Consider the following 27,938-nt stretch of genomic DNA (forward strand, 5'->3'; position numbering starts at 1 on the left):
AGAATGATTTATGATTTGAAAGGGCGGTAAATAAATTTCCGCACTAATTTCATACATTTTCCTCTTAAAAGACAAAATCCATTGCAGTCCTTCCGGCACTTCCACCCACACATCTCTACGCGGGGGCCTGCTACAGCAGTGGAATGAGGTTGAGCGGTTGAAGTATTCGCGTATAAAAAGATAAGATCATCATACTATGTACATAACATATAATATAAGTAAATTCAAACTGACGTCAGCAATCATACGAGAGATGCTCTCGCTGTGTGAGCAAATTTTCTTTTTTTTTGTTTCATTTCATTCTAGCCAGACAATTTGGTGTTTTCGGTCTCATGCAGAAAAATTTTCTAATGAGAAATTGCGCATTTTCTTGAAAATGTGTTTTTCTTTAAAAGAAAAACCACGTGCCAATGTGGCTAAGCAAGCTTACACCAGATTGCTCGGTAGAAAAGAAAAAACATGAAATTTGCAAAAGCCCATCAAAGATTTTTTATTTTCATCTTCAAAACACATTACTTTTCATGTTATTAGAGACTCTGAAGAGTTGGGAGAAGAATTAACAAAACAAATTATTTTATTTACAAAATTCACATGAGCCAGCAGTGTCCAAAGCTCACGCAATGCCGCCTTCGGAGTAATTTGCCTTACGGAGATGCGTTGCTTCTGTCACGTCCACAAACGATTACCCGCAGAGATGCATTTCAATAGGTTGAGGGAGTTCATTGCAAGCAAACAATCCCAGATAAATCCCGCAATTTCTCCAACACTTTTGACGTCATCGCGGGCAATTTTCTCGTTTGTTTGCAAAATAAAAGAGCTTGAAACCAATCACGATTCATTTGCACGTGATTTTCCATGCTACCTTTTCAAATTAGTTCATTTGGGAAAGATAGAGAGAGAGAAAGAGAAGCAATCAACAGAGCAATAAGGAATCTATAAGAATATTTTTGAGATCGTTTTTGTTTAGATATTTCATAACATTACGTGAAATAAATTAAGAGAATTATGAAATAATATTTTCATTTGCTTCAGTAGATATATAATCTACATATGAGTATTATATAGTACGACTCAATACCTATACTGATAAGGTCATTCGATTTCTGTGGAAAAACGTGGACTAAGCTACAATAATGTAAGTTGAATACTACTTGTGAACTTATTTCTTCAAGTCCTTCAATTAAAAGTTCACAAAGCAAAACTCTTTCTTCTCATAATGCTTTTATGAAAAAAAAAAAAAGCTGATAAGCTGCAATTTAGAGGCGCCCGTACTTTCTATGTACTCTCATTTTAATGTACATGAGCTCCACTTCTTTTTTTTTTGTCAGAAATCTTCGCGTAACCTCCAAGTGGGACTCCAAAAAGACGCGCGTTTTATTAGGTGTGGCAGAGATTCTTCATTGTTCTTCCACCACACGTCTTCTGCTCTGTTTCTCAGGCAATTATTTCCTCATCGGAGAAATTAAGTGAAAAATAGAACGGCTACTCATCTTCAAAATAGATCAACACTCATGCGGAATTTTCCCTAAAAACACCCGCATCTCACATTTTCTAATTTCTTTTGTAACATCTCATTCCCATTTCGTTGTTTACGCCAATTTACCTTTTCTCGAGAAATTACTACTCTTTTTAGCATCGTTAATGGTAATTGACATTAAGAAGTTTTTCAAGTCACTTATGAACGATGTGATGTGTAAGTTGTTATTAAGATTTAGCTAAATCTCTTTCTTTGCTTAGTAACTACAATGTAATAAAATTAAAATTATGTATCCTGTTGGTTTGTTTTTTTTTTTTGTATGAGAAAAAACTTCTTAAAAAAATTTTATAATTAGGTAGTTGAATGGATGAATTTGAAAAGGGCTTGACTTATTCTTTCAATGAACTGAAAGCAATTAAATTACTTTTCTGAACAAAAATGTCTAAAATAGACTGAATTACAACAGAAATTCATAAGCAAAGGCCTTAGTTGCGGTTTTATGTACACACTCACGTGAGTCGAGATTTAAGTTCAAGGTCTGAAGTTATTCAATTTCTAATTTTCTTGTTACAAAAAAAATCTCAATTCGTCTTAAACACTTTTCAGCAACGTTTCGATTTTTCTTAATTTTCCAGGCTCATAATTCAACAGTTCTTTTCTTTTTGAGATTTTTACATGGCGAAGAAAAACAATAAGCTTAAAAACTATCAACTCAAACTATATAAAACCGATCTATAAAATAAGTAAAAAAATATTTTTTTAATAAAATAAAATAGAAATTAGTTTTATATAATTTAACAAATAAATTTAATTTTACCTTAAAATATTTCAGAAATTATTCTATTTCTGTCTAGTTTAAGAACAACGACTAATAAAGATTAAAAAAGTCGTTAAGACAGCAAAATAGAAATCATTTTATTAATTATTTTAAACTTCTGATTAAAATTAATGCATTTTCCGCTTGATTAATTTTATTGTAGCATAATAAATAAAAAAGCAAAAGAAAATTTAAAACTTTTTATTAGGTACATTAAAATAATACAGAAATTGTGATGTAACAGAACTAAAGAAAAAATATAAAACTGTTTAAAGAAACGTTCTTATCGTTCTTTTGGAGTCTATGTAATCGTGGAATTAATTTATCAGACGTGGAAATTCTCGAAGATTCTCAAACACACATGATATTAAAAGTGAAAGGAACAAAAAGTTTGGATTATTCTAGAATCATCTGTTAATATGCTATTTAACACACTTTTATGTACAACACATACACAATATTTAGTCAGGCGATGATTCCAGTGTTTAGTGATGTTTATGTGCGTTTAGTCGTTTTGGCTCACAGCTCGCATAACTCTCGAACGACACACACTAATAACTTCCCAATAAGACCTTTTGAATGTGTTGAATGAGTCGTTACACTGAAAAAAAAATGCATGATGCAATTTTCTTAAAATTTCTTTTATAAAAATTAGTCACTTCTCATCTTGCCTGACCATTCTTTCTACCTCTGCACGTTGAATTTGAAGGACAACTTCTTTTCCTCAACTAATAAATTTCATTTTATTTTTTCCCACATCTACTCGATCTCATTCTGGCCTCCCCCGAAAAAAAGGTGATCTCTGTCACGTATGCACAACGATCGATGCTGTTGACATGCGATGCTCTCGCACATAGGCCAATCAACGGCAGAGGCGCGTAAGAGATTGAGAAAAAAAAAAAACGTTGTTTAGTGCTTGAACGCACTTGAACCTCATTACACTGCAGTTGTACAATTAATAATTTCAAACTAAAAATAACACTTGTAATTCTCTCGGTGGATAATCTTCAAACAATTTTAAAACATCATCTCACGAGATCTCTCACACACTTCGTGAGGGCGATTGCCAAGAGAAATGCAAATGAAAAGGCGCGTGTGAAAAGAGTTCAGTAGAATGTAATAATAATAAATAAAATGGGGGTACGTGGAGTCAAATTGTGGGAGCATCGTTAAACAGTTAAAATGTCATCATTTTCAATATTTCCAATCATTTGTCGGCCATGAAATACATTTTAGCTTAGAATGCGTCTTTTGACGAATGCAGCAAATTCAGCTTTTCATCTCGCGCTTTTCATCTCTTACAAAGACACTCGCAAAAAATATCGCATGATTTTAAAGTCTTGCTTTCTTCTATTTTGTCTATTTTATTTTAATGACTCATTTTATTACTTAGCAAATTTATACGTAATTTTAAATGACTGTCTGTAAAAAGCTCTATCTATTGCATCACTATATGCTTAGTGGTAAAAGGATGTCATGCACAATACAAGGGCGAAGTACCTAATTGAAGGAAACGCAGAAAACAATTTTAACCCACCCAGTCTTGTAGGGAATCAAAAAAGGATAAAGAATCGCCAAAAATATTCACCATTTTCCACTGGGGTCACAACGAAAAAAGGCAATAAAGTTTTGTAAAAATTCAAAAAAAATTGACCGCCATTCGCCATTTTGTTCATTTCAATGCATGAATCATATGTTTCAATGCTTCGTCATGAGCTTGTCTATGAGAGTTTGACATTTCATTCATTTTTTTTGGGAGAAAATAAAAAAAATCGCGTATTTTTTAATTTAATTATCGTGGTAAATGTGTTTTACGTGTTGTTCAAGAGTGATTTTTATATCTGAATACCTGAAGGATGAATTCCCGCACAGTTTGTGACCGTCTCAGCGAGCACATCTCTCGTTACAAAACAAAGCAATCCAAAAACATTGGTCGTGGATCGTCTTGAAGATGGCTTTTTCACGAATTGAGAGATCCTCTGCGCTGGAATCCTTTGCATTTCACACCACCACGACGGACAAGACGATGGATTGCTGGTTTTGTGATTCCCTGGATGATGTCACGCAAAACCTTACGATGTTTCTTGGCACCACCTTTCCCAAGACCTTTTCCACGACCAATGATGTGCTCGCTGAGACGGTCACAGGCTGTGCGGGAATTCTTTTTTCAGGTATTCAGATATAAAAATCACTCAATCAACACGTAAAACACATTTACCACGATAATTAAACTAAAAAATACGCAATTTTTTTTATTTTCTCCCAAAAAAAAATGAAATGTCAAACTCTCATCGACAAGCTCATATTGACGAAGCATTGAAACATATGCTTCATGCATTGAAATGAACAAAATGGCGAATGGCGGTCAATTTTTTTTGAATTTTTACAAAACTTTATTGCCTTTTTTCGTTGTGACCCCAGTGGAAAATGGTGAATATTTTTGGCGATTCTTTATCCTTTTTTGATTCCCTACAAGACTGGGTGGGTTAAAATTGTTTTCTGCGTTTCCTTCAATTAGGTACTTCACCCTTGTATTGTGCATGACATCCTTTATGAACTTTCACCCTTGATAAATTGTAATCAATTTCTTCTTTCTTTTCAATTTCTCAGGCAGAATTTATTATAGGAAAAATATAAGAGATTAGATTTTATCATTCTAACTAAATTCTTGTCTTCTTGCTGATTTTATAAATTTATACTAACGAAATTAAACAAAAATATCGGCTGATAACGTTGATTTTTAAAAATATCTGACTATATTTTTAAAACATCTTTAAACTTTACAGAATTTTTTGACAAAAAAAATCAAGAAAATTTGTTCGTTATATAAGAACACGTCTATAATTTTTTTTACTATACAAAATAATTTTCTTAATTCCTAGAATTCTCCTACTGTTCTAATAAAATACTACAGACTTCAAAATGAGTCCAAAAATACGATAGGAAAATGCAATAATCTCTTTACAACTCTCTTGTTGAAATTGCCGGATTAAAAAAATGTTTGCTGAGCATTATTTTTGAGATAAAATTATTTTATTAAACTCCACAATTGCGTACAATTTTCAGGAAATCTCGGCTTTTTGGGAGAAAGACAAATATGTACTAGAATTTCTGAAACTGATAAGAAGAAAAGGAATTTAGGTATCGTCACCAAAAAAATAACAACTTCTTCCTCTCTCTCTGTTCTCTTGTATTCTCTTCGTAAATTATTCTCATTCTATGACCTTGACATTGTCAGAGGAAAATTTAGTGAGAAAAAAAAATTATTTACATTTACGATGATGAAAATTAACAAGTGAAAATGCAAATTTTCATTTAATAACTTTTAGATTCTAAGTGATTGAGCTAATATTTTGCATTAGATCTCAACGTATGTTCTTTAGTAAATATTTACTACACCGTATAAATTAATGTTTAGCGCAATACGCAAATACAAGAGAAATTTTTTTTGGCAATCTTTGCAAAATCGCATTTTGATTACTGACTAAAATGAGGATCAAAAGGAATTAAGTAGCGCATAGTCGAAGATTTGTATAATTGTAAAGTCCGCGAGTATCGCGCATGTTCTTTATGTAACAGTAGCAGAAAAACGTGTACACGAGCTTCACAGGACGCAATTAACCTACATTCCTGAATTTTGTTAAATTTCCGCGATTTAGCAGTGTGTCTCATAAACAATTCTTAAAACATATTGGTGGGTATTTAGAGCCAAAACACATTTTTTTCTTTCATCCTCCCGCTATCTTTGGCAGCGGCTGGTGCGCCGTCTCGGCAGTCTCTGATGGTCTCGATTGTGGCATTCAAATATGGAGACACATGGGGCAGTTGGGAAGCGTGCATCGCGGCGCTAAGTTGGGTAGATGAACAGGAATTCCCGAGATTGGGAACAGCCACTTTGGGTAGGCAATGAGCGGTGTGTAGTGTGGCTGAGGTGGAAGTGCCCCCGATGAGGGTTGTTGCTGTTGATGCTGCAGAGATGATGACTGTATCTGCACAGGGGGTGATTGAAGGGTGTGCTGAAAATATTTTAATAGCTTTGAAAAACCTCAACAAAGTGAAGAATAAAATAAATTTTAACTTTTACTTGATTGGCTACTGTTGTAGGTGGTTTGAATGCACTTGGAACTGTTGAGCCACACTGTTCAATTGCCTTCAGGAGATCAAGATCACATCTCTTAAGGACTAATTCAAGGACTGATCTCTTTCGATGGGGGAAAAGCTGCGCCAACATATCAATGGCATTTTGCGAAACAGAACTACTACTGGAATTAGGAACTGGAGAAGCTGGAAAAAAAATATTTTTTTAATAAATCTTTCATTTAATTAGAATATATTAAAATATTTTTTATTTAATTATTTAAGAATTTGAATAAAACACATACTTTGACAAAAACTTATGAATATTTTGTGATGGAGACGCCTGGTACTAACTTGGCGACTCCACTGTATATGTAACAGTATTCATATTAATTTTAAATTTAAGTCTGATTGTATTTAGCATTTCTAGTTTGAAAAAATATGCAATCATTCTATACCTGGCGCCTCCATTGTTACTCAAAATTTTCTACATTTCGAGATGGAGACGCCTGGTTGTCTAGTTTTCTCTTTATAAAGGGAATGAATGAAACTATTTCAATGCAGTGGTTCATTATATCAAAAAATTACTCAAATTATTTACTTACTATTGGATTTGGAGGAAACTTCCTCAACTTTTGCCGACATTTCCGCATCTTTCGATGGGGGAGTCATCCTTGGCTCTGTAACATTCATCCCAAATATCTTTCCCGGTGGCAGAGCATCGAGAGGTGTTCCCGTTTCATTGGAAGCCAAACGCAGGGCGATGGCATCTTCAACTGCTTGCTGACGCTTCAGGGCAACCTGAAAAATTGCCGAGGAAACGCCACCTATTAATATTCTCAGTGCAATTTTCATCCATAGACCACACGGGGGATGAAACCAAAGACAAACACTAAAACTGCCCTCGAGTGGTGTGTTTATTCTAGCAATTTAACACAATCCTCGCAAGTGACTTTGTGTAGAGTTGAATGTGAAACGAGATTAGGGGGATGAAAATATTTCCGAGGTTTTGTCCAAAGAGGAAAAAAAGGGTGTGAGGAAGCAGGAAAAGCTACCGCAAGATTGCAGTGTTAGTTTTCTTGTTTGTACATCTCGTAATGGAAAAATATCACAGGAGTGATTTGGGGGGTATCAAATGAAATTTTGTGGGGAGATGAACGCGATGAATTGATAAATTCGATTAGGATCTTATTTCATGAGTCAACAAGCATCCCTCACACTGCAAAAGGGATTCTTTGATTTCTTTAGCAAACAAGGAGTTCTTGCTTCATTTATGCTTTAATTCTTTCAATATGTTGTGACACTTGACTTTTTAATGCATCACAGAGTAGTTTATTTGGCTAAGAAATGTTAGTGCTGAAGGGTGAAATAAAATAGCCTTACGAATTCTAAGTAAAGTTCTAATGAAGATAAAAATCAATTTTTGTTTAATTAAAAGAAGATTTTTCTAAATCATTTTTTTTTTATTTCTGAAACTTTTAGTAAGGATCTGAAAAAAGTCAGGATGTAAACACAATTACATTGGGTATTCTTTAAAAGAACTATTCGTAGCATTTTCGCGATATTTTTAATGGTTAATTATTTAATTAGCCTTAATTAAACTTTGTTTTATTTTCCTTTAATTAAGCTGAAAAGCGATAATAAAATTATCCTATAGCGGATATAAAACGATAAAATGAGGAAAAGTTCACGTTTTTAGAAATAAATGAAAAGAAAAAGAATTGATTGTATTTGATTTTCACTTTCTTTTTTTTTAAGTTCTTCAAGTCTTAATTCTTTTTCTTATAAATTAAATTTTCCAGATAGAATTTCAAGCTCTTTGAAGAATCATAACAAAAATTGTTCTTTTGCCTAAATCCGCTTTGGACGAATATAGTGCTGAGAAAAATAATAGCTCCATCAGACAATTTATTAGTAAAAGTTTCTTATGAAAACAAGAAGATTTTTGAATAATTTAGTGAAAAAGAGAAACTCATTTTTTTAATTAAAAAAAAAATGTAATTTTGAAGAACTTTTTCACTTCTGTCTGAAAATAAGAAAAGAAAACTCTCACAGAAAATAATTGCTGTTATTTTTCACACCACTGTATATAATTTTCAAATGAAAGAAAATTTTGCTAAGAAAATTAAGCTTCAAAAGTGAATGCACCTGAGCTGCCATAATTCTCTGGCGCTCGTGTATGAGCTCACACTTAGCACACCGACAGTTCCGATAGGTACACTGCTTCTTGTGACCTCTGAGCCCCGAAATAACCCCGTGATTCCGGCAACGGGCACACTTTGGCACTCGAGGATTGAGCAACTTGGCATTCTTGCCACTTGGCATTGCAATTTGGCCACAAGATTCCCGCCACAAAGAAATTACCACTCGAGCCACTCTGGCAACTAAATGCGATGTGTCTCAGTCCATCCTCGAGAGAGCCTCTTTTGTGTCCGCACAGATGCTGTGTGGGGATAAGATACACGCGTGAGACGGTTACATGGATTTTTGCGGGATTTAATGGCAGTGATGCTGCTGCTTGGTAACAAAATGTCTCCCCTCGCTGCGGGATCATCCAGATGGATTTTTCCCCTTGTGCGCAGTGAATTTTCCTCCAGGGCGTGGCCATAGCGAAGCTCACCCACAGTGCGTTGAAGCACACATCGTCCAATCCTCGCAACAGATTGCCTTATCTCTGGCCAAAGACAATCTAACTTTTATAGATTACGGGGAAGACAGTGCGTTGCTGCTATTCCTGAACACACCCCCTTTTGGATGTCTCTTTGGGAATTTTCATAATGTGCTACAAGCATTGATTTGCACCAGATGGAAATTTGATATTTGTCGATTTCACGGAGGAAACCACACAAAGTGATATTTTGATGGTGGCTAATGGCTTCAGTCTCGATGAGCCGACTACACAGCGTAAAAACGCCACCAAAATAAACAAACACATTGGATTTTTTTCTTCATTTTCTTTTAGCCCAAGATACAAGCCGCAATATTCCCTCAACTATCGATCGCTTTCCCCCAGAAAATAAATAAACTCTTGTCTCAATTGTCCAAATGCGAGAGCAATCGCTTTGCCACATTCATGCACTTGCAGAGATGAAAATGGGTGTCTATTACGCATTGCTTTTGGGGTGTGATTATCCAAAAATATATCACGCTGTAGTTAACCTGATACTCAATGAAAATATTCTTCAATCACTTTTCCTCACACTCTCTCTGTCTCGAGTGCACGACCTCCAAGAATAACTCGATCATTTCCCATATTTTGTTATTTCTCTGAAAATTAGGGAAAGATCTTTTGGATCATTTTGGGTGTAATTTTCAAGGGTGAACAGGATCAATATGGTTTAATAATAAAAATTTTCTTTTCGACTAAATTAAATTTGATAAAGGATTTTTCTTTGAAAGAAGAGAATTAAATTCATAGAAAATTCTTTGTGAGGAAGGAAAAAGATTCATTTAACCAATTTGTAAAAAATCCTTCGAAATCAGTATTTGATGGTGCTTGAGCATTTTGTAGAAAATTTCTCAGACTTTCAAAAAAAAACTATCAATTTTCACAATCATTTAATCAAAAATTAATTAATTCAATCAATTGAAATCATTTTGTTATCAAGAGGCATTTAATAGTAATTATTCGATTACGAGAGTAGAAAATCAACCTTATTTACCCCAGTATGTGATCATTATTTTAACTCAAAAGGGAAAGGGGAATATCAAAACAAAACGCAAGACACACGTTTAATTCTTTTTTATGAAATTCTGTTTAATTTTTAATAGTATTTTTAAAAGCATAAAATAAAGATATTTTAAGAATTAATTAAAACAATAATTTTCAAAAAAAATCTTGCAGATATAAAAAAATCATAAAAATTCAGTATTGACCAACCCTTTTCTGCACATAGATTTATTTATTTATTTACACCATTTCACTTTCTATATTGAGTTGCTTTTGCGTTTTGCATGTATACCTAATGCTTTGGAGATGCCATTAGGCAACATCACAGGGATGACGATTGCAAGATGAGGCGGCTTCCGAGACAGGAGACGCTACAAGTGTGTAAAATCATCTGTGATACGAGATTCCTTTACTGCGTGTGTGGCTTTCACAAAATGTGTCTTTCATCACAAAATTCCGTCACAAGATTTTCTTCCCTTTGCCTCAGATTTCCCATTATATGATTGATGGAATTTTAAGAGATTTTCCGCACTTCTGACATGAACTAAATTGCTAATTGTAGTTTAAATGGCTAATTTTCACACCAGCTCCATTATTCGCTATTATTATTTATTCCCTTTTGCTCTGTAAAAGAACATGAAAGGCAAAATATCTTTTGTTCGGATGAAATGTAAATTTTCTTCGCGCAATGAGACACTGCATTTGCGTAGAAAATGAAAAGAGAAAATTGAGAAATTCTCTTTATTAATTGAAAATTCAAAATTGCCTGATCGCTCTATAAAGCGGCTAATGTTTGGACTTGTTCATGAAAAAGCGATGAAATATCAACATTTTGTAATTGTTTCAACAGAAAATACATTAAGAATTCATATGGGAGACGCAAAGAAAGTCATTGAGTAAGTAAACAATTTTCCATGTGGTATAAAAATCCATCTCACATATTATTCCCACATAGTGGAAACTTTTACCTTCTTGATACACAAAATATTGTGGCAAAACTCGAAAAAAAAAGTTAAAAGTGTGAGATTTTCTTTTCATTTACTTCCCCTGAAAAATCTGAGAAAATTTTATAAATGGATATTTTAGCGGGTGGCGTCATTGTAAATATTTCCATTATTTCTCTCTTTAATCAAATCGGTGGGTTTATTGGAAAACTCAATCAATTTTCTTTATCCAAACAAATATTCTACAACGCAATATTTTTTTCCTCATATGCAGTCCCTCAATATTTCTTGGAATTGAGCTCCATTGCAATTGTTGTGGATGAAAAGCCATCGAGTTTACTTTTGCGAGAATATTCCGATGAATTGGAAATTTTCTTCAAATTTGCTGAATCTTTTCCGCCGGTTTTTTGGATTTCCGTGGAAAATCCTTTTGACGAAGACAGATTAGAGGAGAAAATTTTTGCGACTACCGAGTTGGGATGTCAAGGATTTATTGTTGCATCAACAAAAGTTTTAAAATTTATTGAATTGAAATACGAACTTCTTGAAAAAACTCTTCAACGTACACGAGATAAGTATTTGGTCTTTCTTCTTGATGATCACAACGGTTCAATCACAGAAGAAATCCTCCATCATAGTGCTATGAAACGTAAAATAATTTTATTGTCTTTAAAACCGAAAATATTTTCTAAATTGAAATCTTTTCTAGTTTTCCCATCGCATTTGATTGTAAGACGTTCCAAAGAAGTTGATGGCTTTGAATTAATAACGCAAAAATTCGTCAGCAATGAAAACAATGAAGAAGGGATCATTTTAGATTATTTGCAAGAAAATAAGTCTTCGCCTTTAAATGATGAATTATTTCCAGATAAATTAAAGAATCTTCAAGGAAAGAATATGCCAATGGGAACAATTACTTACATACCTTACATGTTCATTGAGCATACCTTGCCAGGGGAAGGAAATGTCGATGAATTTGAAAGAGATGAATTGAAAACTCTTTATATGGATGGAACTGAGGCGAACACGTTGTTTGAGTTTAGCCGTTTAAGGAATTTAACAATGAAAATTAAACGATGTAAGTTTTCTTTTATTTCTTCATTTTAACGGTTTTCAGGCAACAAGGACATATTTGTATAATTTAAAAATATTTTCAACACAGTTGAAACTGATTTTTGGGGTGCATTGTATGAGAATGGATCGTCTGATGGACTACTCGGAAGCGTTTATCAGAAGGAAATCGATTTTGCCATAGGTTGCTTATCCACATGGTAGGTCCTGTAAGGAAGATGTGTTACATTGGCAAAAGCTATTATTTTTTAATTTACAGGTTTTACCACCAAATGGATATCTCATTCACAATCGCAAAATCCTCTGTATTATTTATTGTGCCCGCAGCACAGGTCCTTCCACCATCCATTACTCCTATTTTACCTTTTTCATGGAAGGTCTGGTTAGCAATCTCTCTAACTGTTATCCTTGATGTCGTTGTATATTATTTTGTTGAGAAGAATGTCCTGAAAACTCCAGGACATACCGCCAAAACGACCTTCGGCCTTGTTGCACTAAAAATTAGTTCAATTTATCTTCAACAAGCTGCTCCAGAAACCTCAAGATGGTCATCTATGAGAATTCTCATTGCAACTTTCCTCCTTTCGAGTCTAGTCGTGGTTAATTCCTACAGCGGAGGACTAGCAAGTGTCCTCACAGTGCCCAAGTATGAAAAATCAATCGATACAAATCAAGAATTTGCTGATAGTGGATTGAAATGGGGAGCACCGTCGGATGTGTGGATATATGCTATTGTTGAAGCTGAAGAACCTATGTTCAAGACAGTTGTGAATAATTTTGAGATCAAAAGCTACGATGAATTTCGAAGATTGTCTTTTACAGGGACTTTTGCATATGGCATTGAGAGGCTCAATTTTGGAGAATATGCTTTTGGTCCGTATATTACGGAGCCTGCGATGGAACTTTTTGATGTAAGAAAAAATTTGAATCAAGAAGAACATTCTTTGCTCTCTTTAGCGATGCTTTGGCTAATTTATTGCCATCTTTGAGCTAAATCCTTTTAGTAGTAATTTAAATTTTTTAATCATTTGAGATCGTTTAAGTAAATCTTTTACTAAAGCCTAGGCTTAAATTTAGTTTTTTTGTACCTATTTTAGATGACAAAGGAGGAGTTTTAAATTCATTTATTGAGCAGTCTGGAAGTTTACATTCATATTCCTTTTTAAGTGTGTGTACAGTAAAAGAAACTTTTCAACATCTAAGAAAAGAAATTTAAAATTGAGACCAATTTTAAGGACTTACAGGTTAATTGAAAAAGAGATTTGCAAAGGATGAAGAAAAAGTTAATTGAGAAAAAACTTCTATAAGACAATGATAATTAAGTGAGACAAAGCTAAAATTCAAAAAAAAAAAAAAAATAATTAACTATGGAGACAAATCGTTGAGTTCAAAGCATGCTGCAAATAAAAAATATTTTCTCAATAGCCTCAAAATAAGAACTAAGGGCGATCAACTATAGCCGCAATCACTGCAGGCAAAAGATCCCTTTATAAGAGAGCACTCTCTGCTCTCCATGCCGCACTCACTGCGATCCCTCCAGACCTGTCATACACCTTAGGACTCACCTCAGGGCGCACTCACTGCACTCTGAGCCGCACTCACTGCGATTTTCCCTCTTATGTTTATTTTTAGATGACAAAGGAGGATATATATTTCTTGTGGACTACCGCCATCTCCGTGAAGGGATACCCATTAATGGATTACTTCAATAAGCACATCCAGGAGGTCCTCCAGCACGGCCTCTATGATTACTGGGAACGGAGAACCACTGAAAAATACTTTAATCTCAAAGTTCAACTCGCAATGCATCGACTTAGTACCGGAAATAGACCTAATCCTGGCATAACAAGCCTCAAAGTTGATCACATCTCTGGACCACTTTTTCTCTTGGCCGTGGGTCTCACTCTGGCAACTATCGTATTCATTTGTGAGCTAGTCAGCTACTCTTTAAAGAAGTACAAAAAGGCAGAATTAAATTAATCTAAGCTGCAAGAGAAAGATTCAATTTTCAGGATTAACGTAGCCTATTGGATAGAATTAATCGGCTAACAGGGGTAGGATAGCAGTGCTTAAGAGTTTTTAACAATATTTAAAACTTGTGGAAATTATATAAATTGAGCTTTTCTTGAGGATTTCAATTAAAAAATGATTTTACAGTTTTTGAAGTATACAAATTAGGACCTGATGAAGGTTTGCATTGAATGAAAATTACAGGAAAGGCTTAAATAAATAATTTGTAGATATTGAATCAATAATTAGAACAAATAAAATACTCAACTAACACAGTTTAAACTAACTTAGTTTTTTTATATTCTCTGAATTTTTACACCCACATAATTTCCTTTTACAGTCGGGTATTTGTCTTATGTAAAAAGGGTTTCTTTTATAATGAAAAAAAGATTTGAAAATCAACAGTTTGTAATTGTTTCAATCGTTTCAACAGAAAATACATTAGGAATTCATATGGACGAGGCCAAAGTAAGTCATTGAGTAAGTAAACAATTTTCCATGTGGTATAAAAATCCATCTCATCCAATATTCTCGCAGTAGAAACTTTACAAATAAGCTTCTTGATACACTAAATATTGTGACAGAAAAAAAAAGTTAAAAGTGTAAGATTTTCTTTTCATTTTCTTCGCCTGAAAAATCTGAGAAAATTTTATAAATGGATATTTTAGCGGGTGGCGTCATTGTAAATATTTCCATTATTTCTCTCTTTAATCAAATCGGTGGGTGTATTGGAAAACTCAATCAATTTTCTTTAACCAAACAAATATTCTACAACGCAATAATCTTTTTCCAATATATGCAGTCCCTCAATATTTCTTGGAATTGAGCTCCATTGCAATTGTTGTGGATGAAAAGCCATCGAGTTTACTTTTGCGAGAATATTCTGATGAATTGGAGATTTTCTTCAAATCCGCTGAATCTTTTCCTCCAGTTTTGTGGATTTCTGTGGAAAATCCTTTTGAAGAAGAAAGACTAGAGGAAAAAATCCTTTCGGTCAGTGAGTTGGGATGTCAAGGATTTATTGTGGCATCAACAAGAGTAGTGGAATTTATTGAATTAAAATATCAAGTTACTGAGAAAGCAGTTCAACGTCAAAGAGATAAATATTTTATATTTCTCCTCGATGACCAGGATGGTCTAATTACAGAAAAAATTCTCCACAATGATGCTATTAAAAGTTAATTATTCTTAATAATTAGAATACGCCAGAAAATAATTTTTGAATTTATTTTCTAGTTTTCCCATCACATTTGATTGTAAGACGTTCCAAGGAAATTGATGGCTTTGAATTAATAACTCAAAAATTCGTCAGTAATCACGATAATGAAGAAGGAATCATTTTGGGTTACCTGCAAGAAAATAAATCCGCAATTGTGGATTTTTTTCCTGATAAATTGAAGAATATGCAGGGAAAGGACATCCCATCGGCAACACTGACCTACCCTCCTTATATGATAATAGACAATGTACCTCCAGGGCAAGGAAATGTCGATGAATTCGAAACAAATGAATTAAAAACTCTTTACATGGATGGAACTGAAGCTATAATGATGTTTGAGTTCAGCCGCTTAAGGAATTTTACAATGAAAATGAAACGATGTAAGATTTTTTCATTAATTCAAATTAATTAATTAAAATTAACTATTTTTTTCTTTATGATAAATAAATATTTTTTCATCAAACCAAAACGTCTCCATCGAATTTACAAAGAAAATATGTATTAGTAATGGAGGCGCCTGGTAGCCTAGGTTCATTTTCACTGAGAAAATTTAATTTTTACATTATTTCTTTATTTAAAAACATTTCTTCGTATAGTTGAGCATGACTGTTGGGGTGAATTGTATGAGAATGGATCATCTGATGGACTCCTCGGGAGTATTTATCAGAAAGAAGTTGATTTTGCCGTTGGTTGCCTATCAATGTGGTAAGATTTCCAAAGAATATTTTAATATATTTTTTTTAATTTAACAATTTAATTCAGGTACTACCACGAGATGGAATATTCATTCACAATCGCACAATCATCTGTAAGATTTCTTGTTCCAGGAGCACAGATCCTTCCACCTTCCCTAACACCCACACTTCCTTTTTCGTGGAAAGTCTGGATAGCAATCTTTCTAACTGTTATCATTGACGTCGTCATATATTATTTCATTGAAAAGAAAGTCCTGAAAACTCCAGGACATACCGCCAGGACGACTTTTGGCCTTGTAGCGTTGAGAATTTCATCGATTTATCTTCAACAAGCTGCCCCTGAAACCTCGAGGTGGTCATCTGTCAGGCTTCTTCTTGCAACCTTTATCCTTTCGAGTCTCGTCGTGGTCAATTCTTACAGCGGAGGACTTGCAAGTGTCCTCACAGTGCCCAAGTACGAAGATTCAATTGATTCAAATCAACAATTCGCTGATAGTGATGTTAAATGGGGAGCCCCGTCGGATGCGTGGATTTATCAAATTGTGGGAGCTGAAGAGCCCATGTACAAGACAATTGTGAAGAATTTCGAAATCAAAAGCTACGATGAGTTCCAAAAATTGTCCTTTTCAAGGACATACGGATTCGCAATCGAAAGGCTGAATTATGGAGAATATGCTTTTGGTTCTTATATCACCGAACCTTCGATGAGTTATTTCGACGTAATGAGACTACTTTTAATGTTGAAAAATCTTTTGATTTTCCCTCTTATGTTTATTTTTAGATGACAAAGGAGGATATATATTTCCTGTGGACCTGTCTTATCCCTGTGCCAGGATGGCCATTGATGGATTACTTTAATAAGCACGTCCAGGAGGTTCTTCAACACGGGCTCTGGGATTATTGGGAGCGAAGAATCACCGAAAAGTACTTCAATGTCAAAGTTCAACTCGGAATGCATCAACTTAGTGCGGGTTATCGAGATAATCCTGGCATAACAAGCCTCAAGTTGATCACATTTCTGGACCACTTTTTCTCTTAGCTGTGGGATTGGCTCTAGCAACTATTGTGTTCTTTTGTGAGCTAGCCTGGCACTCTTTGAAGAAGCACCAATCAATGGCAGAATTAAATTAATCTTATCTTCAAAGATTAGATTTGCGGGTGAAACGCTTCTATTGGATAGAATGAATCGGCTAATTAGAGGATAGATTAACCGAGCTTAAGAGCTTTTAATCAAATTAAATTGTGCGATGGAAAATTACTCAACCTTAGCTTTTATTAGGAAGCTTCTGACAAGGTAAGCAATTGTGTTAGTTTGAGCTTTTTATTAAAGCTTCACTATGTAGGTCGACAATAATGCCTTCTTGAAAGCTCGTAAAGCAGAGGTATTGCATATTATTTTCTTTTTTTCCTTTATAATGATTTTCCTAATTTTCCTTTAAAAAAATATTGACAAATATTTAAATATAATATTTAATGTATTTCACAAATTAGCGTAGGTGGTAAATACAATTGAATTTCAAGCAATTTATTGTGTGTTTTTTTTGGGTGAAAAAGAGGAATAAAACGTCAAACGCAGCCCATTAAAGCCCGAATATGAAATCCATTTGAGTCTTTTATCATGACTTTATCAGGGAAAAGTATATATTTTTTTCCTGATACAAACTCATGCCTTAAGCCTCCTATATGTGGCCTCTACCAATTGATAAAGCCTTTAGTTACGATTTAGACCCCATCGAAAGCACATCGAGGGCCCCGTGAGTTTTAACAGTGTGTGTTCATCAAATGTAACTGCGAATCCGCGTGAAGGAACATTAGAAGACGCGATAGATTAAATTTATTTTATGCTATGGGCTCATCGAAACGCAAATCTTCATTTCGGATTGACGATATTCTACATCAACAAACTGAGAATCAAATGGCAACACAGCGCCAACCACCCAGCACTGTGATCAAGAGCAGTGAAACTGAGGCTAGTTCGAGCAATCGCACCGCGACGCCTCCTTCTGATCAATCAGCTGCCACAGTATCGTCCTCGAATAGCCTTCAATCGGGACGTGAGTCCCCGCGAAAGCCCACACCGATCTATCCGCAAATGCTTGATCTGCAAAAGACGCCAAATTTGTGCTTTCCCATCCCACTGGGAATCCCACCACCTTTCTCACCGGCAGCGGCATACCTGGAACATTATGCGAATGCACTCCATAAAGGTTAGTTTCAAAGAGATTTTTTTTTAATATTGATTCAGGAAGAACTGAATCGTACAGAGAAAAATGCTTCAAGATTTATCACGAAAATCCCGCAGAATTGCGCAATATTCTCTAGTATATGAGGCTATTTGCAAACGATAATCTTAATCGTACCTCCTTCCGGCTTTTTTATGGAAGCCAAGTGAAATGTAAAAGTTAAATGTTATAGAGAATATAGAGTATTTTGATTACAAGGTTTTCCGAAAGTTTGGGATTTTATAATTTGTAAAAAAAAATATTAAAATTTTCCTTCATTTAATTAAAAAGAGTCATTAAAGAGTCAATTGTACAAAAAAAATTTATTCAAAAATAAATTGACCAAATCATACGAAAATTCAGCAAAAGTTTCAAAACTAACTGAAAAATCTAATAAAATTTTATGTGATTTTTTTTTATTATTTGATATCATCCTTATAAAAGATTTAATTTTATTCAAATTAAAAATTCCGTTTTAAAAAATAAAATTTTCCTTTTTCTTTTTTTATTACTGCTTTTTAAGTTCCCGCAGGATTTAAATACATAGTTCAAAATCGTTTTAACAACGCCTGAAATTCTTAATTTTTTTTTTAAATCTGAAAAACAACTTTTGAAGATAATTTGCATTTAAATTTTTTTTCTGTATTTAATAAATTAAAATAATTAAAAAGTGAGAAATAAAACAACTTTCAGTTTAACCTGCTAAGTCTTAGGTTCCCAAAATCGACTTTGGAAAAACTTATATGCTTTTCATTAAACAAAATTCGTGACCATACTTTTTCATGGTTTACCATTATTTTCAATACCCAATATTAGATGTGGACCCAAAATTCGTGAAAGAACAAAACATACCTAAAATTAAATACTTTTAAAATTTAAATTTAAATTAAAAACAGAATTCAACGTTTTTTCACTCCTTTCATTTCCTAGAAAAAGGTGTGAGTGTCTCAAAATTATAAAGAAAACCTTTCCAATTAATCAAAGAAAATATTTCCTCGTTGAAAAGACTCAAAGACAATGGATTAGTGCTTTAAAAAACCCATCCACATGACTAAAATATAAATTAAACAACGTCATGGCGATGATAATTCCTTTATCATACGTGTGAGTACAGATTAAGGGGGTAGAATTAGATGATCGTGCTCTGTGAAATAAGGTATTTTCGTGTTAAATCAATTGATTTCAATTTGTTATCACGAAAAAAAAAATAAAAATCAAAAATCTCCACTTGCGAACGTTTGAGTCTGTCCAAAGTTGCAATGATTTTTTTTGAGGGGATATGCGGGACCTCGAGAGGCAAGTGGTGTAATTAAGCGATAGATAAAAATGCAATTAATTTTTTGACGAACTCATTCGAATGTGATTAGCAGAATATTTGAGCCACTCACTCCGCGGGCGAAGGTGTGTATAAATCCTCCTTTCAATTAATTAGGAAATCGCTATCAGCGTGGAAAAGCATACGTGGATTAGGTATCTAAATTGCCTGTTTTTCGCTTCGAATTCCATCATTTGCGCACTGATTAAGTGCGCTAGAGCACCACAGGGTGAACCCATTTTCCCAGCACGCAAAAGGGCGACTCCTTTTGTGGATTTATTTTTTGCGGTTTTGTGAGGAATTTTCTCTTAGAGCAGCAGCAATAATTCAGGGCGACGGCAGTCGCAAGAATATGGAATTTGGGGTGATCAAGAATATGAAGTCATCGAACGGGCGGTTTCTTTTGATCGGCAAAAAAACGAGAGCCCCTACTTCAATAAATAACTTTATTGGAAGATTTTCTCTAAATAGACATCATTCAAGTCCGCGCACTTTGTGTGTGTAATCAAGAGGCTTATTAAAGGTGATAAAAATATTTTTTGGACACTGATATAATCACTGAAATATTACTCATAATTCCCTCATCGCCAAATTTTTGTTACACTTTATTTCGCACATAAATATACAATCATATCCATTTTATGTGCACTGTTCAACGTTATTTGCACTCCATATTGCGCGGATTGTGATCAATTTTTTTTTTGTTTGGAGCGAATGAATGAGAAAGTAATCCTCTGAAGGGTGAGCAACGAGAAAGAAAATCAAATTCCAATTATTTATCATTGCTCGATGAGTGATTGGTATTTTTTGTGTTGGAAAAAAGGTGTATTCTTCATACGAAAATATTAGGTATGATATCAACGCCTAAATTGATCCCTAATGGCGCCAACGTACTATCTATCCTTGCAATTGATGTGCATGTTTCGAAAGGTGATGATTTAATTGTGAAATACTTCACGAATTGACACACTTGATGAGTTTATGTTGAGATTTAGGAAAAGCTGATCTATGCTAGAATAGTTAATTTATGCGGCTTCTAAGCTATGAGGCAATTTCCAAAGAAAAAAAAACCTTTTAATACATTAAAAAACCTTATTTCTAAACCTTTAGATGCTGTCGAAGATGATTAATTAAAATTAAAGGAAAATAGAGCAACAGAGTCTATTCATTTCGAAGCTTTCTGCATCCTAAACTTTACCCAACCTTATCCTTAGAAAAATTCTTTTAAAAATTTTCAAGGATATTGTTCTATAAATTTTTTTTCTTTTAAGAAAATAGGAATTTTCCCAAAAAAAGTAATGTGGTAATTATTACCTATATATTACACATACATACATAATGTATAAAATGGAAGCTCAATTACTTATCAGCCAAAAATTAATTATCTGGGTAGCCAAAAATTCCCTCAAATCGTACATTGAATGTCTTTAATATCGCGTTGTCTGTCCGTGATTGTAAATCCCCTTTGAGACACAAAATAAATCTCGTCAATAATTCGTATGAGTTGACAAAATATTAAATTTTCAACACAAAAATCAATTTTGTTCGAGCCAATAAACACACATTTTGGCCACTTCTTCAGTATCTTACCACCGTGTAAATTAACTGTTATACCCCTCTTTATCGCTTTATGCTATCAGGTATTTATTTATTTATTTAAAAATATGCCCTGAGTATAAAGGTAATACATATAGCGGACTATACACTGATTTTTTTTTTAACAAAATTATAAGATTAAAACTAACAAAGAAAGCAGCAAACAGGAGATCAATCATGGACAAAAAAGAAGAAAAGGGACATTCATTGTGCACGGATTATTTCATTTACAACTTGCTTAAATTTGTTTTCATTATGTATATTTTTTAATTTGTTATTTAAAGAAAGTGTGTTGTTGTATGTGTTAATTGCAGAAAATTTTACTGATTTTGTTCCATGTTTTGTTGTGTTAGGCTTTATGTTTTTGATTGTTTCTATGTTTCTTGTGTTTTTCTTGTTTTCGTTAATTTCTAGGTGCTGGTTTGAGTGAGTGAGTTTATAATGAATTTTGTATATGTGCATGATCTGTTTGAATTTTATGATTTGATCTACGTTGTTAATGTTAAGGTGATTATATAAATATGTTGTGCTAGTCCTACAGTCAAGCTGATAAATTGCCTTGAGAGCCTTATTCTGTGCCCTCTGCAGTCCACTGATAAGATCAGCACTTCCACATGGGCCCCAGATCAGCGCCCCATATGCAAGGAGGGAGTGACACATGGCGTGGTACACTGATCTTCTCGTTGCCTGGCTGACACTGTTGTTCATATTGCGTCTGATGGCACCACTAACCGATGCCAAGCGAGAGATGAGTGCCCTCACATGCTCCCCAAACTCCAGCCGGTTGTCAATGATAATTCCCAGGTAGCGGAAGCTCGAAACCTCCTCAAGCCTCATCCCATCCAACAATACTGGCGGCAGCGCAGTCCGCCCACCGAACACCATGACCTTTGTTTTTTCTGTATTGACCGTAATCTTCCTTCGAGTGGCCCATGATGAGAGCTTTGAGAGGTCCGAATTGGCACAATCAGCAAGGTACTGTATGTCCTCCCCACAATACATAAGGCACACATCGTCAGCGTACATGTACACCCGGGCAGTCAAGTTCTGTGCCTCCAGATCGTTGATGAACAACGTAAAGAGTATGGGGCCCAGCCTACTCCCCTGGGGCACACCGGCTCCGCAGACCGCCTCACCGGATGTTGTGCCCTCGTGGGAGATTATCTGGGTTCGGAGATTGAGGTAATCTTTTACCCAGTCCCTCGGACGCCCGACAACGCCGTACTCCGCCAGTCTCCTCAATAGGCATGCATGCTCGACGGCGTCAAACGCCTTTTTCACATCGATGAAGACTGCTACCGCACTATGGCTCACATCACGCGCAGCCTGGATGCCAGACACCAAGTCGAACACCGCCGACTCCGTGGAGCTACGAGGCCGAAAGCCATACTGGGAATTCGACAGGATGGAGTTGGCTTGCAGGAAATCAGTCAATTGCTCCGCAACGACACCTTCAAGGATTTTTGACATTACCGGCAAGACGCTGATGGGTCTGTAATTCGAGAAACAATTCTTAGCTCCACCCTTGAAAATCGGTGTAACTCTACTGGATTTTAATTGGACGGGGACCACTCCCTTCAAGAGGCTGTCATTGACCATATTCGAAAGTTGAGGAGCAAGCACAGATGCACAGTTTTTATAGATTTTGGTGGTGTGCCCATCTACACCTTTTGCGGAGGAATTTTTGAGTTTGAGTAAATGATGATCAAATTGTGTTCACGTTGACACACTCATCCAAGTAGATACATATTTATGTATTGAGTACACATAGAGAGACAATTAATATAGGTAGCTAATATGTTATATAATTTCATGATTATTTGCCATTTTGTAATAGGAAGTAAAGGGTGGGTGGCAATGAATCTTGCGGCTTAAATTATGAGTCCAAAGAGGATTTAAAAAAAAACATGAAAATTGAAACAATTATGATTTACTTTTCAAAGTTTTAAGATTTTTTCTTAAAATTTTAATGAAAGTGGTTTAAAATTCAGCATCTCAAGCTCAATTCTTTACATTAAAATTATACATAGCAAAGAGAGATTTTTAAAAAGAAATCCAATGATTCAAACTGTTGTTCAAAAAAATTAAAAGGTAAATACACAGAAGAAAAATCATATACTTGAGTCAACCTCACATAAAATTGATTTATGGGCAATGAACTAAATGTTTGTGCAATTGAAACGAAACGGAGTGATAGTGTAATTAAACTTTGAACTAAATTAAATTTTTTGGACGTAGAAAACATCAATAAATGTCGAATAGAAAAAATCAAACATCTAATTGAACACCATCATTCGATACTCAATCACCTAATCGATAAGAACGCAACTCGATGGAAGTCATCAATTACGTCCAGTAGCTGAGATTACGCTGAAATTATTTACCTTTCCTCCCCCTTTCCCATTTTGCACCCCCTCTGTGTCCTCAAGGGTGGGGTGAAGGAGGAAAAATGTTCGGGAGCCGTGTTTTCCTAACCATCGTTGTCATCTTCCATGATCATCACATAAATTGCCACTGACACCCTTTTATCAATCAAACGTACAAAAGAAGGGAGCTAAATGAAAAGCCATTTGAAGGGAAAATGATTTGAAAAAGAGCATAATGCTTTACTTTTCAGAAATTCTTGTTTTGTTTTATATATTTTTATAACTAATTTTCTTTAAAAAAATGACAATTCTATTATTCTTTTTATTTTTTCGAAAATAATTTTTGGCAATCATTTAAAAAATCATTTTACAAAGAAAATGAGTATTTACGTCGGTGCTTCATTCAGTTAATAATTTTCCTATTTGTTCGTAATAAAATGTAAGTAGTAAGTAGTAAGATTTTACTTCTTTTTAATTTAACAACTTGGCGCCTCTATTCATACCTGTATACAAAATCCATATTAGTTTTGTTATAATATTTAAAAAAAAAATACCTACTTGTCGATAATCCGGATAATCCCCAAAAGAACTACTTAAAAGAGGGTCAAATGCAAAAAGGTATGAGCATTAAATCTACCTGTATTAGGTTTGTTAATGACGGTACCTTAAAGGTCATTATAATTCATTTAAACCTTTTTTAATTATTATACCCTTTTAGAACTTTCTAGAAGATATTTCGGGATATTTAAAAACCCTTTTCAAATAAGAAAAGGCACCTATAAAATCAAGTGTTCATTCGGCAGTAGAGTCAGTTCAAGTTAAGAGGTCAAAGGAGCCAAACCAACATCGGAGCGATATATTTTTCCAAAGTGATTCAGTCTGTTCAAGTAAGCAAGTAAGGAGTCGGACGCAGATCAGAGTAATACCAATATTTTCCAACAAGAAGAACACAGTGTGTAATAGTAAACATGAATGTGAGCTTGGAGGACAACAAAGAGCTTCGAGAATGGCGTTGTGCACAAAGGTGGGAGGTAAGGCAATGTTCAATATTATAGATTCAACGTACCTTAAAATAAATAACAAAACTATGATCAAAATTTAATTGTTTGTGTATATTTCTATTTTCAGTGGCTTATCGAACAAATGGAGGAAGCGGTTGGTTATACATTGCCCTATGAACTAGTGTGTCTGTATAAGGAACACAGTTACACCTATTTGGATTCTATAGCCAGTATGACTGACGCTGACATGGCCACAATCGGACTACCTATAGGAATGTATCATGTAGCAAGGAAAATCACCACTTACGTTAACGACAATATTGATGTTCTGAGAAAACGGATCGGCAAATTTAGCAGAATCGAAAAAGTCGGCCAGAAGGTAATTTTTTAGTTTTATTTCTTTTATACAAGTTTTTATAATAAGTCGATACGACACAGTCCTGTTGCTTTGTCTAGCTATATTAAATTAATGCTTCAAATGCCGATGCAATACCTGTAAAGTACTAAATGTAATTTCTTATCGTTCTAGGTATCTTCACCTAAATCAAATACATTAGCACCTGAACATGAAAAGATGTTCTTGCTGGCAAATTCAACTCTAACCAGGAAAGAAGAAGAAATCTTGATCAGCAAAGCCAATCACTTTATTCACACTAAAATGAAGCGGAAAGACGTCGTAACAAAGGCTGAAATTGCGGAGAACTATTATAAAGTTTCTGCAAGAGTTACATGTCCGATGTGCAACAAGGCAATTTGCATTCAAGCAGAACGATCAAAGAGGGATTGTGAACTTTTGTATAAGTTCTTCAACCTCAAGCGTCATTTGAATAAAGTTTGTCGTGCCACGGTAATCACATCAACTTCAGACTTTCTACCTGCCTGGGAATCTTCTGCATACGAGGAAAGCCAGTCAAATGTTCAGGATGAAGAGGAACTTATGGAGGTCGACCAAGATCCCAGTGAACACAACAGCGAAGAGATTGGATACAATGTCCAAGAGAAGACCACTAACCAGTACGGATCATCAGTTTCAGAGAGCAGTACGTACCATCGACGTCCTGTTAGGAGGAGACTATTTGTGGAGTTGTCTGATATAATGGAAGATGCTATATGAAGACAAATTTTTTAACAAAAATAAATAAATCTTTTGTACCACCTTGTTTTAAAATGAAATAAACTTACAATTAATCTAATACTCACCGTTTTTTCGTTATGGTTACTTATCGTCTTCTTTCTGCTTCGTTTGTTCTAATTTCGAAAATGAACTCCGAGAACGTCGATAGACTTGTTGGGTCTAAATCCAGCCTGATTTAAACACTCTTTTTCGGAGCTTTCGACGCAGTTTGGCCGTCCTACTAAGCGATCAGTGCACTTGCTACAAACAGACAGACTTCATTTTACGTAAGTACCAGGCGCCCCCATTTACATCATGTATTGCATTTTGTCGTGTAATGCAAAGTCGATTCATTTTTCCAATTAGAAACTTACATAAATATCAATTAAAAATTCAAGCTCTTGAGCTTTCACATACCTACAAAATTTTCTTAAATACAGATTTCCCAAAAAAGAAAACTTTCTGAAAATCTCTACTAGACTTGATTTTGAATAAATAATTCAAAGTAAAATAATAAAGATTCACATTTGAAAAGAAAATTAATAAATTCTAAATATTCCTCAAAGTCTCGTCGTATCAGAGGCAGTAAGCTAGACCTAGAGCAGATAATGTGGAATGAACTTATCAGTACACCTCATGATGGACTATCACTGTGATTGAGGAAGGGGACAAAATATTTGGCTATTTGGAAGAAGTGAAAAAGCGTGTTAATCACTAAATACATAAAGAACTCTGATTTATCGCAAACGTTGCATGTTGTTACCCAATTTGAGGTGCGTGGTTTGATATGGGCTGTGCAGAAAAGTATCTACGCGCACTTTCTGCCGCATCAAAGCGAAATCACGTGAGATCTCTCCTCATTTGATATGGAATATTTTTTGGCAATTTGTTCAGCTGCATTATCGCGATTGTGTGGATTTTTTCTATTTGTAGGTATACTCTGCTGAAGAGAAGGCAAAATTCTCGCGCGAGAGTTGTGAAAGCGCGAGTATTTCTATTTGTAGTGCTATGAGTCGTTCTTAAGGGTGTTGTAAATCTGATAATCAATCAAATCGATCATTCCCTCAATTTAGGAGTGTTATATTGCTGATCCTCCGGTTCAATATTGTATGGCTGCTAGTCCAATAAATTCATTTTGCCGACACGGTATCACCACTGGGCCATTTTTCTCCTTATCTCACGCGATATTTGTGGTATGAATTGAGGAACTTTTTGTCGGATCCTTCACTCTTGTGGGAGCGGGTGAAATGCCTTTTAGATGGGGGCCCACTTCAAGTAAAAATGCCACCGACCCAATAATATGGCAATTTAATTGAAAGATAAAATGTGATTTGCCGGAAAATTAATTGCTCTCGCCCCGATAGCCTACACCGCATAATAATGGTCTTAAATTATTAGGTACTTTTGCGATAGCATGAGTGGATTTTAACCTCCTAACATTTTTTTTACGTGGAATTTTCACATGTTTACCTGCCAATTGATTTCTTATTTGTTTTCTTTTTTTTCTTCTTCTTCAGCATCGCCACGCCTCTGGCCATTCTATCCGCATCCCTATGGCGGCTATTTACTCCCACCTTGTGGGTCAAAGAGAAAAGGTGGACAAGTACGTTTTACACCGCAGCAGACACAGAGTCTCGAACGAAGATTCTCCAATCACAAGTACCTCTCACCTGAAGACAGGAGACATTTAGCAATGCAACTCAAGCTGAGTGATCGGCAGGTATAAAAAAGAAAATTTAGGAAGAGCTAAAAGGACTAATCCTTTTCCTAAAGGATCAAAAATAGTTATAAAAAAATTTCTTCTTTCCCCAAAAGGTCAAAACTTGGTTTCAAAATCGACGTGCTAAATGGAGAAGATCCAACAATGGAGCCACAAATATGGACTCCCCCACAACAGGACCATCTGATACGCATTCAGATGACAATGCAACTCCACCACTCAACTTGGCAGGACCTCACACTAAATCTAACAATTCAAGTTCCAAAATGCAGCAAAATGAAACATCATCCGATGAAGATGATCCCTACGATGAATCCAATTCACCCATAAATGTCTCATAGCTTCACCTAATCATCAACCATCTTTTAGAATAAGATTCAATTAGTTCTGAATACCTAATTGTATCAGTATTATTAAATAGAACGTTGTTTTTTTTTAATTCTCTGTACACCTGAAAAACCAATAAATCCAATAAATCACAAAAGAGGAGCTTAGTCACTCTGACCTCTGGAATGAATGTAGCGCAATTTATACGTATTTACGTCATCTCTATGAGCACTATTTGGAAGCTTTTCTTCTGATTCACATTGCAGAGAGAAAGACCATGCGGCGTGGTATTACCGG

General features: G+C 34.8%; 5 protein-coding genes across 5 annotated transcripts; 4 read left to right on the forward strand and 1 right to left on the reverse strand.

Moving 5' to 3' along the window:
- The first annotated feature begins 3,135 nt into the window (after positions 1 to 3,135).
- On the forward strand, positions 3,136 to 14,036 carry LOC129789214 (uncharacterized). Its single transcript, XM_055825896.1, has 5 exons — positions 3,136 to 3,172; positions 5,361 to 5,543; positions 12,148 to 12,256; positions 12,316 to 12,967; positions 13,689 to 14,036. The coding sequence occupies exons 1-5, from the start codon at positions 3,136 to 3,138 to the stop codon at positions 14,034 to 14,036; spliced, it is 1,329 nt and encodes a 442-aa protein (XP_055681871.1).
- Positions 5,703 to 8,703, reverse strand: LOC129786153 (doublesex- and mab-3-related transcription factor A2). The gene is made up of 4 exons (XM_055821001.1): positions 8,520 to 8,703; positions 6,977 to 7,172; positions 6,391 to 6,578; positions 5,703 to 6,277 (listed from the first exon to the last, which is right to left on the reverse strand). Exons 1-4 carry the CDS (start codon positions 8,694 to 8,696, stop codon positions 6,095 to 6,097), a joined length of 744 nt encoding a protein of 247 aa, XP_055676976.1. The 5' UTR covers positions 8,697 to 8,703; the 3' UTR covers positions 5,703 to 6,094.
- A 685-nt stretch (positions 14,037 to 14,721) lies between the features above and the next one.
- LOC129789290 (uncharacterized) lies at positions 14,722 to 17,019 on the forward strand. Its single transcript, XM_055826022.1, has 6 exons — positions 14,722 to 14,785; positions 14,869 to 15,201; positions 15,303 to 15,665; positions 15,882 to 15,990; positions 16,048 to 16,699; positions 16,762 to 17,019. The coding sequence occupies exons 1-6, from the start codon at positions 14,722 to 14,724 to the stop codon at positions 17,017 to 17,019; spliced, it is 1,779 nt and encodes a 592-aa protein (XP_055681997.1).
- A 698-nt stretch (positions 17,020 to 17,717) lies between these two features.
- Positions 17,718 to 27,655, forward strand: LOC129789336 (hematopoietically-expressed homeobox protein HHEX). The gene is made up of 3 exons (XM_055826152.1): positions 17,718 to 18,187; positions 27,112 to 27,314; positions 27,410 to 27,655. The coding sequence occupies exons 1-3, from the start codon at positions 17,827 to 17,829 to the stop codon at positions 27,653 to 27,655; spliced, it is 810 nt and encodes a 269-aa protein (XP_055682127.1). The 5' UTR covers positions 17,718 to 17,826.
- Positions 24,371 to 25,656, forward strand: LOC129786199 (uncharacterized). Its single transcript, XM_055821045.1, has 3 exons — positions 24,371 to 24,510; positions 24,608 to 24,859; positions 25,010 to 25,656. The coding sequence occupies exons 1-3, from the start codon at positions 24,448 to 24,450 to the stop codon at positions 25,592 to 25,594; spliced, it is 900 nt and encodes a 299-aa protein (XP_055677020.1). The 5' UTR covers positions 24,371 to 24,447; the 3' UTR covers positions 25,595 to 25,656.
- Positions 27,656 to 27,938: the final 283 nt, after the last annotated feature.

Source organism: Lutzomyia longipalpis, chromosome 1 (genome assembly GCF_024334085.1).
Source record: "Lutzomyia longipalpis isolate SR_M1_2022 chromosome 1, ASM2433408v1".
In the NCBI taxonomy this organism is placed as follows: Eukaryota; Metazoa; Arthropoda; class Insecta; order Diptera; family Psychodidae; genus Lutzomyia; species Lutzomyia longipalpis.

Coding starts and splice junctions, on each gene's coding strand:
- LOC129786199 (XM_055821045.1), top strand. CDS start 24,448: ATGAATGTGAGCTTGGAGGACAACAAAGAGCTTCGAGAATGGCGTTGT. Junction 24,511..24,607: donor GTTGTGCACAAAGGTGGGAG/GTAAGGCAATGT, acceptor TTCTATTTTCAG/TGGCTTATCGAACAAATGGA. Junction 24,860..25,009: donor TCGAAAAAGTCGGCCAGAAG/GTAATTTTTTAG, acceptor TTATCGTTCTAG/GTATCTTCACCTAAATCAAA.
- LOC129786153 (XM_055821001.1), bottom strand. CDS start 8,696: ATGCCAAGTGGCAAGAATGCCAAGTTGCTCAATCCTCGAGTGCCAAAG. Junction 7,173..8,519: donor AGAGAATTATGGCAGCTCAG/GTGCATTCACTT, acceptor GCAATTTTTCAG/GTTGCCCTGAAGCGTCAGCA. Junction 6,278..6,390: donor CATTCAAACCACCTACAACA/GTAGCCAATCAA, acceptor GTGCAGATACAG/TCATCATCTCTGCAGCATCA.
- LOC129789336 (XM_055826152.1), top strand. CDS start 17,827: ATGGGCTCATCGAAACGCAAATCTTCATTTCGGATTGACGATATTCTA. Junction 18,188..27,111: donor TGCGAATGCACTCCATAAAG/GTTAGTTTCAAA, acceptor CTTCTTCTTCAG/CATCGCCACGCCTCTGGCCA. Junction 27,315..27,409: donor TCAAGCTGAGTGATCGGCAG/GTATAAAAAAGA, acceptor TTTCCCCAAAAG/GTCAAAACTTGGTTTCAAAA.
- LOC129789290 (XM_055826022.1), top strand. CDS start 14,722: ATGGATATTTTAGCGGGTGGCGTCATTGTAAATATTTCCATTATTTCT. Junction 14,786..14,868: donor TTCTCTCTTTAATCAAATCG/GTGGGTGTATTG, acceptor CAATATATGCAG/TCCCTCAATATTTCTTGGAA. Junction 16,700..16,761: donor CTTCGATGAGTTATTTCGAC/GTAATGAGACTA, acceptor GTTTATTTTTAG/ATGACAAAGGAGGATATATA.
- LOC129789214 (XM_055825896.1), top strand. CDS start 3,136: ATGCTCTCGCACATAGGCCAATCAACGGCAGAGGCGC. Junction 5,544..12,147: donor CATTGTCAGAGGAAAATTTA/GTGAGAAAAAAA, acceptor TTTTCAACACAG/TTGAAACTGATTTTTGGGGT. Junction 12,257..12,315: donor ATAGGTTGCTTATCCACATG/GTAGGTCCTGTA, acceptor TTTAATTTACAG/GTTTTACCACCAAATGGATA.